The 16,596-nt window shown below is 39.1% G+C and overlaps 1 protein-coding gene across 20 annotated transcripts in view; it reads right to left on the bottom strand.

Annotated features, from left to right (window-relative positions):
• The window catches only part of ADGRL2 (adhesion G protein-coupled receptor L2), a 709,985-nt gene that overhangs the window by 102,525 nt on the left and 590,864 nt on the right, over positions 1-16,596 (bottom strand). For all 20 annotated transcript variants that reach the window (XM_089515518.1, XM_089515516.1, XM_089515525.1 and 17 more), the window contains one exon: positions 1,102-1,315. In XM_089515518.1, the coding sequence (XP_089371644.1) occupies positions 1,102-1,315 (214 nt within the window). The remainder of the gene's footprint in view (positions 1-1,101; positions 1,316-16,596) is intronic.

Raw genomic sequence — 16,596 nt, 5'->3', positions numbered from 1 at the left:
CAGGAAGAGGAAAATCTGGGGCATTTTAAAAGCAATTGGAAAAAGTAAGATGACGGAGGATTAATTGGTACTGTCCCTGCCAAATTGGGACAGCTGGAGAATATGACTTTAACTTTCACTGTATCAATTACATAAAATGTTTCCAGTTTTGTTACCTGCAATGCAACCGAAATGGTTTTGTCACTGCAATGCAATCTAAATGTAGTTATTAATACTACAGGAATTATTAGAAATAATTGAAATGTTTAGAAATGTGGTACACCACATCGGGTTACAAGATTTTCTTGAATTTAAATTAATCTGGTGTCTTTAAAACATATGCTCAAAACAATTACACATTGGCTTCAGGTAAAAAAAGCAATAAAATAATTAAATTTCAAATTGTGTATTTTATTAGCTCTAGCCATTAGAGGCGACTCATTCTTTAAATTTGTATTGATGCTGCATCTCCAAACTGCTAGTGATCATTTTAATAAATGGGTGTGTGTGCTCTCATTTGAATTCAAAGTAGGAAGGGGAAAGAGAAGTGGGGTGGCTTTTGATCTACCCAATATCATCCCATCCCATTATATGTCAGGTATTATAAAGGTTAAGCATCGTCAAGATGAATTATAAGAGCATTCCAGTGGACTACAGGTATAAACAGGTTTAATTTCTGTTTAATATACTTTGTAGGGGGCCCAGTTATTTATTTATTACATTAAATGTGATTAATTATAATGAATATTTATAAGCCACTTAAACTGGCAGCAGCTCTCAGAAAACCTCTGAATGGTTGTTTGACCTCCTATAAGACAAGAATAGGGCAACGTTTCAAACATATTAAAATGACTCTCTCTCTCCTTGCATTCATTTTCCTGCTTTATTTTCAGACAAACTTTTAACTTTTTAAACTTTAAAAAGAAGTCCAATCAGCATGGCAGGTTTCTTCAGATTTTTTCCTAAATAAAAATGGTGATACCTAGATTATTTTCTTTCCAAAATGGCTAGGGAAAGGCATCAGAAAATGCGCTAGACCTTTCCGAAGATGTGCAAACGTAATCAATTCCATATTAGCTCAATTGGTTCTTTGTAAGGCATCATAGTTAGCATGTCTCTTACCTTTGTGTCATGATTTTGTAGGCATCAGGAAGGAAACATTCTGTGTTCTCCATCTGGAAGGGGTCAGCATCACAGATCTTGTCATCTGTCCGTCCATAGTTAGCACTTTCTATCATAATGACATCACTTCCTGGACACCGAAGATCAATGGAGTAGCCCTCACAGGATAGTTCTCTCCTTACCAAACCAAATGGTAATGCAGCTCTACTGAAGCCTAAAAAGAATTAAGAAAACACATTGAAGAATACAACTATTACTTTACCTATGGCAGCAGGGGGAGGTCAAATATTTAAGATCCACAGCACGTTTAATAATTCCCACCCCCACCGCAACATTTAAACACTTGGCTCTGGTGTTTAATAAAGTCACAATGGATTTGTTCAGTCCCCTAAGGCCCTATACAGACTGGCAGAAAGTGCTGGCCTGTGGGCAGAGTCAGGGTGCAGCATCCTGGTGATGTTTGCCCTAACTCCACCCCCCTGGCACCATTTTGGCATGTTCTGGTCCAGACAGCGCACGCCATCATGATGTACCTCTGGCACTGCATCCAAATGATGCAGTGCCAAAAGGTCACTACAGCTATGGCACCCTTTGGAGGGCACAAAAAGGAGTGGCTTTTTGCGGCTCCTTTTTGTGCTCTCCAGAGGCTGGATCAGGGCCATGGCGTGAGGTTATCGGGCCCCTGATCTGGCCAAGAAAGGGATGGTTACATGCCACCCCTTAGGAGCAATCTGTATAGCCGCTACGTCACACTGGATTTCTTCCACATGATGACTGTGTAGTCAAACTAAGCAGCAGATGGTTTAGCCCAGTGACGTCACTAGGGTTGGTGTCACCCAGTGCAGTAACTCACGGTGTCACCCCTCCCTTTGACCTCCTACAAATTCACAACATATAGAATTCTTAGTAATGTTTTTCCCCCTAATGTTACTCATAAATCATAATTCCCATATACTACTGAATGTAATGCTAATAGTTCTGACATAAATAACTAGCAAAATTAAAACTATGCCTTCAAATTACAGTATCATACACACAACCTAAATGTATTTATATACATATACACAGTGAAGATTTGGTTAAAATGTGATATTGTTAAAGAAAATTTTAAAAGAATAAAAATTTCATTTTTTTAAAAAAATTAAAATTTTGAAATTTGAAATTTGAATTTTAAAAAATTCTGGGGCCACTCCTTTTCCCCCCCACTGAGCTTCTCCCCCACCACTCTCACCATCTCTTAAAGCATTTTAAAGGGAAACAGATGAATGCCACAGCCTGTTTCTGCCAAAATGTAGATGTTTTAGGATATCACATGGTGCGTCTACCCCCCCCCCCCATGATGCCACTGGTTTACACTATTCCTACATCATGTTTCAATACAACTATTATTCAGAATACATCATCCTACAAATAAACACATTAGTGGGAGTTCATTCCCCCCCCCCATAATTTTGAACTTTAGAGCATATAGGAAAGTGCTAAGAGAAAACAGGATTTTTCTCAATCGCACACAAGTCAAATCCTTCAAGGACAATGAATGGAATTTCACATTAAATGTGAAGCAGTGGCTGAGAGACTAGGTCACTTTTTAGTCAGCCTGTTTACAACCATGCTTAAAACCATAAACCATGCTGAACTTGCCCAATTTTGTGTTCTAACTAATTTAATTATTTTTGACAGATGTTTGTGATTGTTTTTGTTCGTCCCTGGGACTTGGTCAACATTTGGATAGATGGCATTTTAAAATCAAGTGCTGTTGAACAAGTCCTATTTATTTTAACTGACCTTACCACCCTCAAAACTATACTCAAACCACTCCAGTGTTTCTGTAGCAAGCCCTCAAAACATCATTCCTTACCCCCTGCTTCAAAATAACTCTACCTGTAAAAAACACACACAATAAAATGTAAAGGGCTCAATAAACTCTGTAACCTAAAACCAGAGTGTGCCTTAATCCTTCTCTAGTTTCTCCCCCACCTCCTTTCTGTTTGTTCCTTTCATCTTCGCCCATAGATATGTGTGTCTTTCTCAGGCTTTCGCATCCATTCCCCCCTCCTTTGGAAATAACAGTTTGCAATTTGAAAATTTCTACTACATTTACTAATAAGGGTTTTATTTTTCAAAGATGGCTTCTGTTGTTTACTGCTTGATGGAACTTTGAATAGCTGTCCTGTTGAGCTATATTTTGACTTTTGACTAGTTCTGCCTCTTTCGAACAGAACTAAGAGGGGATTCCTTATGTCTCTGATGCTGAATGGAAGAGAACATATAAACATGAGAGGGCTATCCATGTGTCTGGAGGTTTTAAGAAGATGTTTGAAAAGGCTGCATATATGCTTAAAAAGCACAAGTAAAGGATTTACTCTCATGACCTCTTATGAAAGATTAGCTTCTTCTTAAGAACATTTAACTTTTGCTTCTGATTCCATGCTTCTTTGTGTTTGGATTATACTTAGGGGAAAAAGAGGGAAAAAACCTGGCAGGTGTCTTATGAATATGTTCATAAATCACTCTAAATTATCATGACAATGAAAGGGAAAGCAAGTTAAGAAATAAACATTAATACAATGTCCATAACCTCTATGTTTTAATTTTATGTTTGAAGCGGGCTCTCTTTTTCTGAAAAGTATGTGACTGCTGTTGAGCCTATAAACTGAGACTCAAGGTGGCTTACAAAACTAAAGCAAATTCTAAATATGATCACATATGGCTAAAAATGAGCAAAAAAAATGTGATTAAAGCAGTCTTAAACAAACAACAACCTTATTATCATTTAAAACATTAATCTAAAACAAAAAGAAAAAGCATTGCAACACATTAAAAAAACTCTTTTCTTGTAAAATAGTAATATCCCAAAAGCTTACTGAAATAAAAAAGGTATTTTCCTGCTATTGAAAAAAGAGCAAATAAGGAGCTCCTTATTAGCTCACTGAGATTTTATTTGTATGTATGACCAAACAGAATTGCAAGTGTACAGAATACAACTGGACAATGATATCTGAGGTGGAAGATAATTGTGTATCAGTGGTAAAGGACATGTTTTCTATACAAAAAAGACCCAGGTTCAGTTTCTAGCATCTTCAGGTATGTATCGAAAGGATTCCCACCTGGAATCAGTCAATTTAGGACATTCAACTTAAATAGAACCATGATATGATTTAAGACAGTTTCTTAAGACTCTTGTTTAACAACAGCAGAGTAAATATTACCAGAAATATTCTCCAAAATAAACAGAATTGTCTACTGAAGCTTTAGATAGAGCCTATCTAGGGCCTATCAATGAAAAATATCAACCTGTGAGAGTTTGTGCATGGACAAATTAATCTATCTCCACTGAAAGCCACATGGAATTACTTGATATACAAATATTTAGTTTGAATTAACAAAATCAAAACATGCCTATAATTGTCTCCAGCACAATTTTTTCAGTTCAGTGTTATAATATGAAATAATTGGGTGTTTTTGGTCAGTGCTGAACAAGCAAAAGATCTAAACATAAGACTCTGTCTGTGGAGATGCTGTTGGTGGGCCCTGCATGACCTTCCCAAAAATATACCATTTAGGCCCTCACACATTTAGACAAATGCTTGAACACAGCTTGTGACATCCCCAGAAAGGCACTTTATGGCTCAGCAGGGATTTAAAGTTGAGCCTCCCACATTAAAATCTCAACACAATTTATTGCACCACACTGGCTCCTTTCAAGAGCTATAACAAGAGCCTAAAGAATGCTGATAAGATGAACTGCACCTAAAAAGTTCACAGAAATAGAGTGGCAGCATTTAAGAAATGATGGGATGGAGAATGTGTAGCTGCATAGGGTTCAGTATTATAAGTCACAATACAGTCCAAAACCACTACATACAGTGTGAAAGAAATGAAGTATTACACTATATTATTATTATTATTATTATTATTATTATTATTATTATCATCCATGTGGGAGTGGATAATTATTATTATTCAAGATGGGGAGTGAAACAAAAGCAAGGCCAAGTATTATAATGATTTGGAATATGTGACAACATATTATATGAAAAGGTCAGTTATGGTCTATTCAGTTTATGCTTTTGAACAATAAAGCAAGATCATAACAAGATCAGAATACATCAAGATCAGAAGCAGGTACATGACAGCTAGTCCACATCCTCCAAGTTCTTTTTTACATTGGTTGCATCCACAATTCAGAAATAATCCAGTTGACTCCTTTTTAACTGCCATGGCTCAGTACTATGGAATCCTGTGAAGTGTAGTCTGTTGTGTTACCAGAGCTCCTTGTCAGAGAAGACTAAATGTCTCACAAAACTACAATTCCTAGAATTCGCAGCATTGAGCCATAGCAGTGAAAAAAGCGGTGTCAACATAGATTATTTCTGCAATGTGGATGCAGCCAACAGAGAGATGCAGTATAACTAGGGTTGCCATAATTGTCCACTTTTACCAGGGACAAAATGTGGAACAAATTCAAGACCAAACTGTAGGACAACTGCAGGACAAAACTCAGCCCAAAATGTAGGACATTGAAGAAAAATGGTGGACCTTAAATGTCCTACATTTTGAGCTGAGTTTTGTCCTGCAGTTGCCCTACAGTTTGGTCTTGAATTTGTCCTACATTTTGTCCCTGGTAAAAGTGGACAATTATGGCAGCCCTAAGTATAACCAGTACCGAGGAAAGGGAAGGCATTGCTTTAACAACATAACAATTTTGACACTGGTCCATCTATTTTGTCGCTAGAGTAAGCATCAGGCAAAACACTGATCTTTCTTGATTATCCAGATGTTGTATGGTCCACCATTCCTCAAGATCTCCTTAAACACCAACTTAAAGCAAATATTTCAAACAAGAAGCTGGCCTGACTCTGACATCACCTCTTTTCTTCTTTTGTAAGATGTTTAACATCTTTGCTTGATGAAGCCAGTAAGCTTTGAAAGTAGCATGGTGCATTTTGTATCCTTTAGTTGGTCAACAGATACCACTGTGATGTGTGGTCAGAAATCGGCTTATTGTTTTCATTATGGTTGCACAATCACTGCAACAACTGTAACAGCAGCAGCAGCAACAACAGAACTTTTTTTTTCCATGTTCATGTTCCTTGATATGCTTCTACAGTAATAGTAATAAATTAGGCAAATGCCAAGAATGCTAAAGTTAGTTTTGTTCTCTGTGGAATGCAATGATTTAATTTTGCTAGATGCAGGTACAAAAAACATGAGAGTGATAAACAAGGAAAGGTACAGATGCTTACTTAAAAGCACTATCCTTTAACTTAAGATATTTGTGTTCTTTATTTGAGTAGTCTCTAAAAAGAGTACTCAGGTTAAGGTCTAGTTAAGTCCCAAGTGACAAAAGGTATCATATGACAAAGAGAGACAAAGGAGATTGCTGTGGAAAGGAAGCCGCCCAATAAGACAACAACACAGTATTGGAGGAAAAGGCCAAAACTTTATTAACAAACAGGACAAAGGGTAGGGTTGGCCCAAAGCATAAGGTCTGGATCTAGAAACATCAATCGACACCCCAGTTGATTGATGTAAGGTTGCTTGGTCATGACCAAGCATATGGGCAACGGAAGTGCCATCTCGCATATATGCAACCGGTCACTCGCATATTCCAATAAGCCCCTAGTCACTGGGAGATGTTCACTTGATGTGGCCCCTGCAATGGCCACACTGCCTGCCCTCAGCGCTCCCGGGTCCAATGGACTCCCGATCCAGTGCTACGGAGCCCTGGAAACTATGCCCACCAGATCCAGGACCTATGCTGCTGCCCTAAAACAAAGTTGTGACAAAAACACCCTAGCTAAGGGAGGGAGGATGGGAGAGCCGAGCTAAAATGGTGCCAGACAGCGTGCAACGCAGCCTTATAGGCCCACCAACCAATAGGGGGCCTGGAAAGAGCGGAAGCATCGCCTCCCATGTCCCTACCACCAATAGGCTGCGCACAAGGGTCTTAGCCAGCCAATCATGGCCTCTTCCCTTTTGCAATGCAAGCTGGGCCACCAACACCCGGTGCAAAAGAGCCGCACTTTCTGCCCCAGTAGACAATGGCAGACCTTCTCACTGGCACAAAGGCGAGACAGGCCTCCGCAATTGTGGAGACTTGGGCACCTTCTGCCCCAGCAACAACACCAGCCCCGTAAGTTGGGCGGTGTAATTTATCACACCGCTGAAAAAAGCGTCTTACCACTGCCAAATTCAAGCTTCATTAGGGCTGTACCTGATGTTACTGCATGGCTTTTCTCCCCCAAACCACCATCCAGGTACAGCCTAGCTCCAATGCAGGTTCCTGAATTCACTTCAGCAGCCATTTTTCAAAATCAGAAAGCTCCTGACTTTGAAAAATGGCCACTGAAGCGAGTTCAGGGATCTACATTGGAGCCGGGCTGTACCCAGATGGTGGTTTTAGGGAGAAAAGCTGTGTGATAACACCAGGGTACAGCCCAAATGAAACTTGAATTCAGCAGCGGTAAGACGCTTTTTTCAGCAGTGTGATAATCCCCAAACTATGAGAAATAATGGCTGTACAGCAGAATATCCTCTATATTCTGGACACATAAGGTTTATAGAGGATATTCCTCTATAAACCTTATGTATGTAAGCATCATCATCCAAATATGAAAAAATACCTATAACGAAAAGCCTTGTGGTGAGCACTGTGATTTTTTTAAGTCTTATTTTTTACCAACAATGACAAAAATAAAGATTTCAGGAAGCAGTGTGTTATCCTTATGAAACTGGCAGTGACCAAAACAGCAACAGAAACAACAACAGGAGGAAGAGGAGGGGGAGAGACAATTGAGTAGGAGTCCCTGTGAATTAAAAATCAGTATTACAGCTTTGCACCATGCAAATGTGACTACTGCCAAATAGCAGTGCTTAGCAAAATGAACTGTTTCACTGCACTCTCTGAACAAATGCTTCTGAAAATATGGGGGGTGAGGTGGGGGGGGGGGGTGAGAAGGGGCTATAAAATACCAAACAACTTCCAGTGCTTTAGGCAAGTAACTGGAATAAATATCTCCTGGCAACAGGTGCAGTGTTTTAGGATTGAATATATTCACATACAAGAGATAACTTATGGTAAACAGATGCACTGCTGCATGTCAGAAATTAGTAAATCTAATCCCTGACCCTTGTTTCTGTAATATTTCAAAGCCATTCAATACCCTACATTGTTTATGCACCACTTAGTTAACAATGCTTAGTTAAAACCAGCTATTTGTATTTTGGACAATGACTCTATGGTGGAGGGTGGGATCACAGTGCGACACACAGTCCTACTTTAGAAGCAGAACTATACATAAAGTACATTTAGTACTTCACCGAAGACATTGGACCTTATCATACGTAGGGCAAATGTGGCTGAAACATCATCCAAACATGGAAGCATCAGGGTCTGATCATGGCTGGCGCTTTAAAGTTAATTGAGGCTTCCCGCAATGTTCCTGTCATGGAAGATGGACATCCTGTTATTCAGAAAATGGCTCCTGGCTTTCCTGTGAACAATTCCATGACGGGAACATAGCAGGAAGCCTCAATTACACTTTAGTAATGCCAGGCATGATCACATCCCTGGCACTTCCACATTTGGATGACATTTCAACCACGTTTTGCCCTGCATGTAATAAGGTCCATACAAATGCCAGGCACTATTACCATTAGATCGCAGTGTGAAGCAAGCAAAGAATTTCTAGTGTTCTTACATTGTTTGGAAATCAATGTTACATTGCAGGGAAACCCATGATCTACTGATTATTCCATTTTATGGCATGTGACTTCTAGCACCACTGAATTATGGGCAGAATAATCCTATACACACACCTAGGAATAAAGGCATAGTATGGGGTTTACTTTTGAGTAGATGTGCACAGCATTGTACTGTAGATGGCAGAGTAGACTGCCTCTTAGTCATCTGCATTTTAAGCTTGTTAATATGATGTCTTGCTAAAAACTGAAAGAGGAAAACTTAAGTGAGGAAAAAATAATAAGCATCTAACAAATAAACAAGTTACAAGTCAAGCATGTGTCCTTTTGCATGCCTTTTAAACTAGCAATCTGTATGCCCTATGTATCATCCAACTAAATAAACAAGTGCCCACTCACAAAATAGTTGGAACTAAACACCTTCAATGAAGAGATGCTTATGGGGATTATTATTTGTGTTCAACATTAACCTTTCTCTACAACCCATTTTTAATTTAATAAGAATACATGTGTAAAGGAAGGAAAGAAAATGAGATAAACTGCTTCTCTATAAGAGAATTTTAAAAAGCTTCATGCTCAGTGAAAATTGATCTCAGGTTTATCAGAACTGACTTGCTTTGTTCTATTTATCAGCCCTGTTCTTTGCTTTAGCTAGTTCCTTAGCTCAGTGGTACTCAGACTTTTTACCCTTGGGAACCCACTTGACATACATAAATAAAAATATTTTGCTTACTTAGTGTGCATATTTTCCTTCATGCATCCATGTATAGTCATGTTTTAACATTTTATAAGGAAATAACATCGTTCAAATTAGAAAAAGTTTTATTTAAGTAATGACCGAACAGACAGGTCAAAATAAAGCTGCTTCGGGTCACTTTGGAGGTATGCTGTTTAAATGATGTGTGCGTCATAAGAGGCCAGAAGCTGTGCCAAAACCACATTCCAGTCCTAAGGACTAGAGCACAGCTTTGGTGCAGCTTCTGGCCTCTTAAGATGCATCCAAAGTGACCCGAAGCAGTTTATTTGGGCCTGTCTGCTCAGGTCCTAAGTTCATATTTAACTCCATGTGTGTGTAAATTTTACACATAAAAAAGTTTGGAAAGAAGAGCTATTCTCATTCATCCCCTGAACAGCTCTCGTGCCTCCCCAGGAGTCCTGTCCCACCATCTGAGAATCACTGCTTTAGGTTCACTCAAGAAATGGATTGAATTTAACAAAAAAAAAGGTAACCTACGTTAATCACAGTACAAATTTGATAATAAAAATATATGATTTTAACCATTTAAACAGAAAACACTACAGACTTGTAGAAAGAAAGAAAGAAAACTTTCATCTTTGGATTCTTCCTGAAGCAGAGGCAAATAAAAGTGACAATATGCTGCTTCATCTTTACATTAGTATTGCTTACTGTTAACAGTGAGAAACCTTTGGTAATGCATGAATCAAGCCTTGGCTGAAGAGCGGGGTATAAATAAATAAGTATTATTATTATTATTAGCAGTAGTAGTAGTATTTCTTTTCCAGAAATATAACATTATTCCAAGAAACAGTCTATTAATTACTGAGAATGGGGACATACAAAAATCCATCTTAGCACAAATATCTATTTCTTAAAAACAAAATTATTTTCTCATCCTGTTATTTTTGCTTCACTGGGGGGAAAATGGATTTTGCAGCAACCACATCCTCCACTCTGCACAAATAGAATGTTTACAATTTTCATTTCAACTTTTTGGAAATCATGAAACACGATGACACAAGTTGCAATGATGTGTGCTGTGCAACATTTCAGTGCTTCTTGTAAAACAAATGTAATGCTTCATGGAAAGGGATGATTAAATTATCAATCACAAAATAATCAGAACAAAACAAAGACCAGAGGAAAAAAAGACAAAATTCAGTGTGTCATATACTAGATATTATATGAAAAGGAAGTTTTTACATTTTCAGTTCCGATCGCAGACCTATGAAATTGTAGTATGGCAAGAGAACCATGGAGATGGTCAGTCCATGGCAAACGGAAGGACATTCAATCTTTTTCTTTGCTTTCAGCTGAGTACCCTATTAAATCCAGAGATTAATGTAAATCAACATGCAACTTGAAGAGACATTATTCCTACTCTTAACTCACTAGCTTCAATTAATCTTCTAGCTCATCTGCAAACTATCATCTACAGTTAGTGAAAACCTTTCAGACATAACACTTACTATAACCTAGACTGAAGACAAAAAAGTAAGCATTTTAAGGTTGCTAAAATACTGCATTTGTATCATATTATGTTCTCAAGGAGAGCCAGTGTGGTGTAGTGGTTTGAGTATTGGACTAACTACGAGTTTGGAGATCAGCATTCAGTTCTTTGATTGAGATTTCCTGCATGGCAGGGGGTTGGACTGGATGGCCCTTGTGGTCTCTTCCAACTCTACGATTTTATGATTTAGATCAGTTGTCTTCAATGGTTTCTGAGTCATCCTATTAACTATTACTGTTACCATTAAAAGACCCAAGATGAGGATTTCTAAATTCTCAGAAATTAATTGGGGAAAAATACAAAGAACTAGCTTAAAAACACCAGTGACTGCAACATATTGTGCAGACATTATTGAGAATAAGATAAAACATTTGTGCCCTCCCTTTTCCTTTTTGTTTTTTAAGAAAAATAAATATTAAAGTAAGAATAATGCTAAGAAAAATCTTTGCCAAATCTCATCACTCTACTCTATGCAGGTAGGACTTGTATTTATAATGTAAACCGACAAAAATATTCACTGTATTTATGAATAAGATTGTATCCATTTATTAGTTGTTGTTATTGTTATTGTGTATCTTCAAATCATTTTTAACTTATGGTGACCCTAAGGCAAACCAATCATAGGGATTTCTTGGCAAGATTTGTTGAGAGAGGATTTGCCCTTTCCTTCCTCTGAGGTTGAGAGTCCTGACTTGCCTATGGTCATCCAGAGGGTTTCCAAGGCCAAGTGGGGTTTCAACCCCAATGTCTGGTCTGCTTGCATAATTCTGATACAAGTGGAAAGCCAGAAAATCTTATGAAAATAAGGATAGTTCTGAAGTCCTGTACACGTAAAATACATCCCCAAGTTTCTGCCCTTCTGCATGTCAGCTTCCTATACTATCTATACGCAGGATTATATAGGCACAGCATCTGAGGTGCCTAAGCATATATGGATCAGAGCAATGGTATACCTAAGGCAGTAGCTCTTATTGCTGCACAATCCACAGGCTTACGTTGCTAAATGATGGAATGTATACGTGAAATGTTCCATCACAAGCACATTATTGCTGACATCAGTATTTGGCCACAGTCCATTGTGACTTCCCCTGGATTTGCTAATAAAATTAACTCCATAATTAGTTTCAGAGAAATACTGCATTTCATACAGAAGGGTTATGGACTTTGTAGTATTTTTACACAGCAATAGATAAGTCTAGAAATCATGATGAACTGCATACATTTAAAAAAATCTAAAAACCACACATATGCTCACTGGCCCCTTTTACTTGTAAAATAATAAATAATAATAGATGATGATGATGATGATGATGATGATGATGATGATGATGATGATGATGATGCTTTATTTATAAAGCGCTGTAAATTTCCATTTTTGGAGACAGAACACTGTCTTCTCCACACATAAGTGGAGCTCTTTGGATCAGGGCCAGTGTAGTTAGTGAAACAACTATAAGTTAGACTAACTAAGACCACTGGTTCACAACAGAGTTACAAACCATGTTTAAAAATCCTACTGAATTCAATAGTAAGCAGCATGGAGAAATTCATGCTGGGATTTAGCATCTCAAAAACTATGTTTCAGGGCATTTGTCAGCTGGCCTCTGAGAGCTTATTTTCCTTTTCTCCCTTCAGATAAAAAAAACAACCTTCTGAGTGTGCTACTTGTCAGGAAGGAAAAGGTTCTGTGTTAAGAACAATTTCAGGAGTAGTGAGACAAGGAAGCACACAGAACAAAGGAGTTTTTGTGTCATAAATTGTATGTCAACAGAAATTTCCTGCTGAATTCCTTCCCTTGAACAGACATTTGTAGCAGAACAAAAATATAACCCACACATTTTTGGGGGGAAGTTTGCTTTGTTTTGTTTATCAATCATAATTACTTGATAAACACTTTTTTAAATTTTGAATTCTTAAGCAGTGTCTGTCAGCTTGGAAGTCTGACCAACCACAAGCTTGATAAAAAGAATGTAAAAACTAAGGAAGGGGAGCAACAACAAAAGTCCCATTCTAAGCAAGATTCAAAAAGCCACTGCTGGGTTCATAAACTAACACAGAAAAAATGCTTTTGTTCCCAGCCTTTATAAACCAAGTTGGCAACAAAAGCCTCTGAATCATGAATGTGCACTCTCTCCTCCCCTTCTATTTCCCCCCCCCCCCCCATTTCTTTACATGGGTGACAATGACTGTGGATGAAAAAATACTCTGCTTATAGAAGACCAAATTATCATAGCCTCTAGCATGTTATGACTTTTATATAGTCGGAAAATTGCTGGGCTCTGAAGACATCACTAGGAACTATATTTCTATAGATTTCAAGTGGGAATTTCTTTAGTGATTTTATTGTTCTGTCTTTCTTTTTCTCTTCTTTCCTTTCCTTTCCTTCATATACACACTCACACACCACAATCACCCCTATACATAGAGATATCAGGGGCAATAAACAATAGAACACAATGAACTATAAAACATGATAAAACAATTTTGAACTATTTTACAAAACCAACAAGATGAAACAATGTATAGAAATCTACAACTGAATATGTCAGAGTGAAGCCAAGGCCATTTTGCCCCAAAAGACTTGGGCAAATGCATTTAATTTTGGTTTTGAAATTAAAACCAGTGTCAGTTCCAAGCAAACCTCATGCTTTATTTGTTGCTGGGCAGCATATAAAGGATACATACTTGGCATAGCTGTCATGGGGTCACTCTGTTTACACATCAACATTTTTTTCTGATTGTTCCACACATTCTTGCATACAAAATTAAACATCTTTGCTTCTTCATTATGGAATGTGCCTTTACTGACTCCATTGGCAGGGAAGGTGTTAAGAACCATATAGGAGGGGAAAAAAATTGAAGATGTTACTCACAGGCCTGCATTTTGCTGTTTCTTCTGTCTAGAGGAGCTACAAAAGCTTGCAACATGTATATTGTGCATTTGGGTTGGCCCAATAAATGTCTAACTGTTTGGATGCTACTGGATTTGCTATATGGCCAGCACGACTACCCCGGATGTTTTTATTTACTTATTTATTTATTTCAAGATGCCGCATTATAAACGCAACAGAGACATCCTAAAAAGAGAGCCAATGGACTGGGACTTACTATTTGAGGTTTCTACCTCCGACAAAACTAAAACTTTTTGTTTCTAATATTTTTTTCTAATATTGGGTCTGGATTGGTGTGTTTTAATAATAATAATAATACTTTATTCTTATATACCACTATTCCTTTTTCAAGATCATAGAGGTGTACACGTTAAAAAACAGTATAAAAACAGCAAAAACAGCGTTAAAACATCAAATAACAATCTAAAAACAGATAATAAAACATCAACTCATAGGGGGGAAAGCTTGACGGAAAAGGAAAGTTTTTAGCATCCTCTTAAATCCATCAAGGGATGAGGCTGTGCGGAGCTTGTCGGGCAGGGTATTCCATAATCTGGGGGCTGAAGTCTTCTTGAGAAATTCAGTGTCCTCGTCTACAAAGGGGCCTATGGCCTCACAAAGGATGGTGACATACTGGATTCCAAATGAAGCATCTTTTTTGTGTTGCAAATGGATGTTACATTTACTGGACTTTGAGAATCTCCCAGTAACCACATGGCCAGGAGGAGATTCCAGAATACAAGAAATACCCTGCCATACCATCTGAGAACAAAGACAGAAAAATGCACACCTTCATTTTTTCCCTCCCGCATGGTTTTTAACACATTGCCTGATGAAGAAGTCAGTGTAGCTTCAAAAGCTTGCAACATGTAAATTTTGCATTTTGGTTGTCTTAATGAAGGTATCATTGTTTGGATGTTATCAGATTTGCCATATGGCCAACATGGCTACCCCTGGATATTTTTTGGATCTCCCCTAACAGAGGTGATGTTTTAAAAAGAGAACAAGCGTTTTAAGCAGCAACACTCTGTTTTACGCCTTCCTAGAGAAACTGTCCTGCAATTCAACTATGCTGTATTTCAAGTGACAAGAAAAATCAGTTTTATTCAACCAAGTACAATGGTGGTTGTTGTGTAAACTCTAACTTTACAGTTGGCCCTCTGTATTGGTGGGCTGGCTAGGGATGCCATATCCCGCCTACAGGCGGGGCAATCCTGCTTTTGGGGGTCCTGGCCCGGTCCCGGTCAGGTCCAAAAGCGGGGTTTGTGCCGCCCGCAGCCACCCTCCTCCTCCTCCTCCTCTGCTCCCCCGCGCACCCTTCTAATGGCCGCGGCTGCTCATGCAGCTGGCGGCCACCCACTTCCCCTTCCTCCTCCTCCTCTGTCTCCTCCTCCTCCTCCTCCACTCCCTCACACGCCCTCCTAATGGCCGCGGCTGCTCATGCAGCCGGCGGCCACCCTCCTCCTCCTCCTCCTCCTCCTCCTCCTCGCCCTCGCACGCGGCCACTCATGCAACCTGCGGGCCCTCTGCCTCCTCCCCTGCCCCCACGCGCTCCTTTTACATGGCTGCGTGCGGCCGCTCATGGGGCCTGGCTGGCCACCCACCTCCTCCTCTGCCGCCTCCTCCGCGCCCGGCCGGTGGAAGCACGCAATCGGCCCACTTGCGTGGCTGGGCCCTGGCCATGCGCCAGCCTCCAAAGGGAGCTAGTCCCCTTAAGGAAGCGGAGGCTTAGCAGAGGAAGAGGAGGAGGAGGTGGAGCAGACTCTGGGCCAGAGGGAGGGGAAAGGGCTCTGGCGCCAAATACAAAAAGAAAAAGGAGCAGCAGGAGAAGGGGAGGTGAGTGGCCATTTCAGGTCTCCCTTTTTCATTTATTTATTCAGGGCAAGCCTGTTTAAGAGAGTCAGTGTGGTGCAGTGGTTTGAATGTATTTTTTATTATTATTCGTTAATTTTTAATGTTATTAATATCCAAGTTTCCCTTGTTTTTTATTTTATTTTTTGCTATTTTTATTATTATTATTTGGCCAGAAAGGGAAGTACGTTTCTGCCATCTTTCTAGGAAAAATGCCAAAATGTCCTCCATTTTGATCATGCCTAAGAAACATGCGTATGCATTAATATTTTTTAAAAATCATCAAATTTTTGCATGTCCTCCATTTTTTTAAAAAAACAAACAAACACGTCCTACATTTGAAAATGTTGTCCTACCTTTGTCCTACATTTGTCCCAGTTTGGAGGTCCTGGCTTATGGCAACCCTAGGGCTGGCTATCTGCAGACTGAAGCAACTGCAAATGGTCGTGCGTCATTATTGTCAATGGTGGCACATTCATGCAGCTTATACTTACACTTACACATTGATATCTACTGACAATAATGAGATTTGAGATCCAAAGATATTTCGTATCTATGGGGGGGGGGGGGGGCGCAGACCAGAACCAAACTCCTGCTGATGATACAAGGACCAACTGTAGTTTGTGTTTTTATCAGTACTTTTAAGCTTAAGAGTGATATCATATCGTTTTTATTTTGTGGTCTTCCATTCTTCTAACAGCTATGGGATATTAGACAGAATTGAAATGGTTCCAAATAACCAGTTTGTTTTTATAGAAAGGAACTGCAGCCAAGAGGCTGAATAGCAGTTTGTTACACTC

The sequence above is a fragment of the Sceloporus occidentalis genome, unplaced genomic scaffold, assembly GCF_023333645.1.
Source record: "Sceloporus occidentalis isolate IW3139 unplaced genomic scaffold, rSceOcc1.0.p SCAF_3, whole genome shotgun sequence".
Lineage (NCBI taxonomy): Eukaryota > Metazoa > Chordata > Lepidosauria > Squamata > Phrynosomatidae > Sceloporus > Sceloporus occidentalis.
The sequence above is the reverse complement of the archived record's forward strand: the minus strand, read 5'-3'. Positions and strand labels throughout refer to the sequence as shown.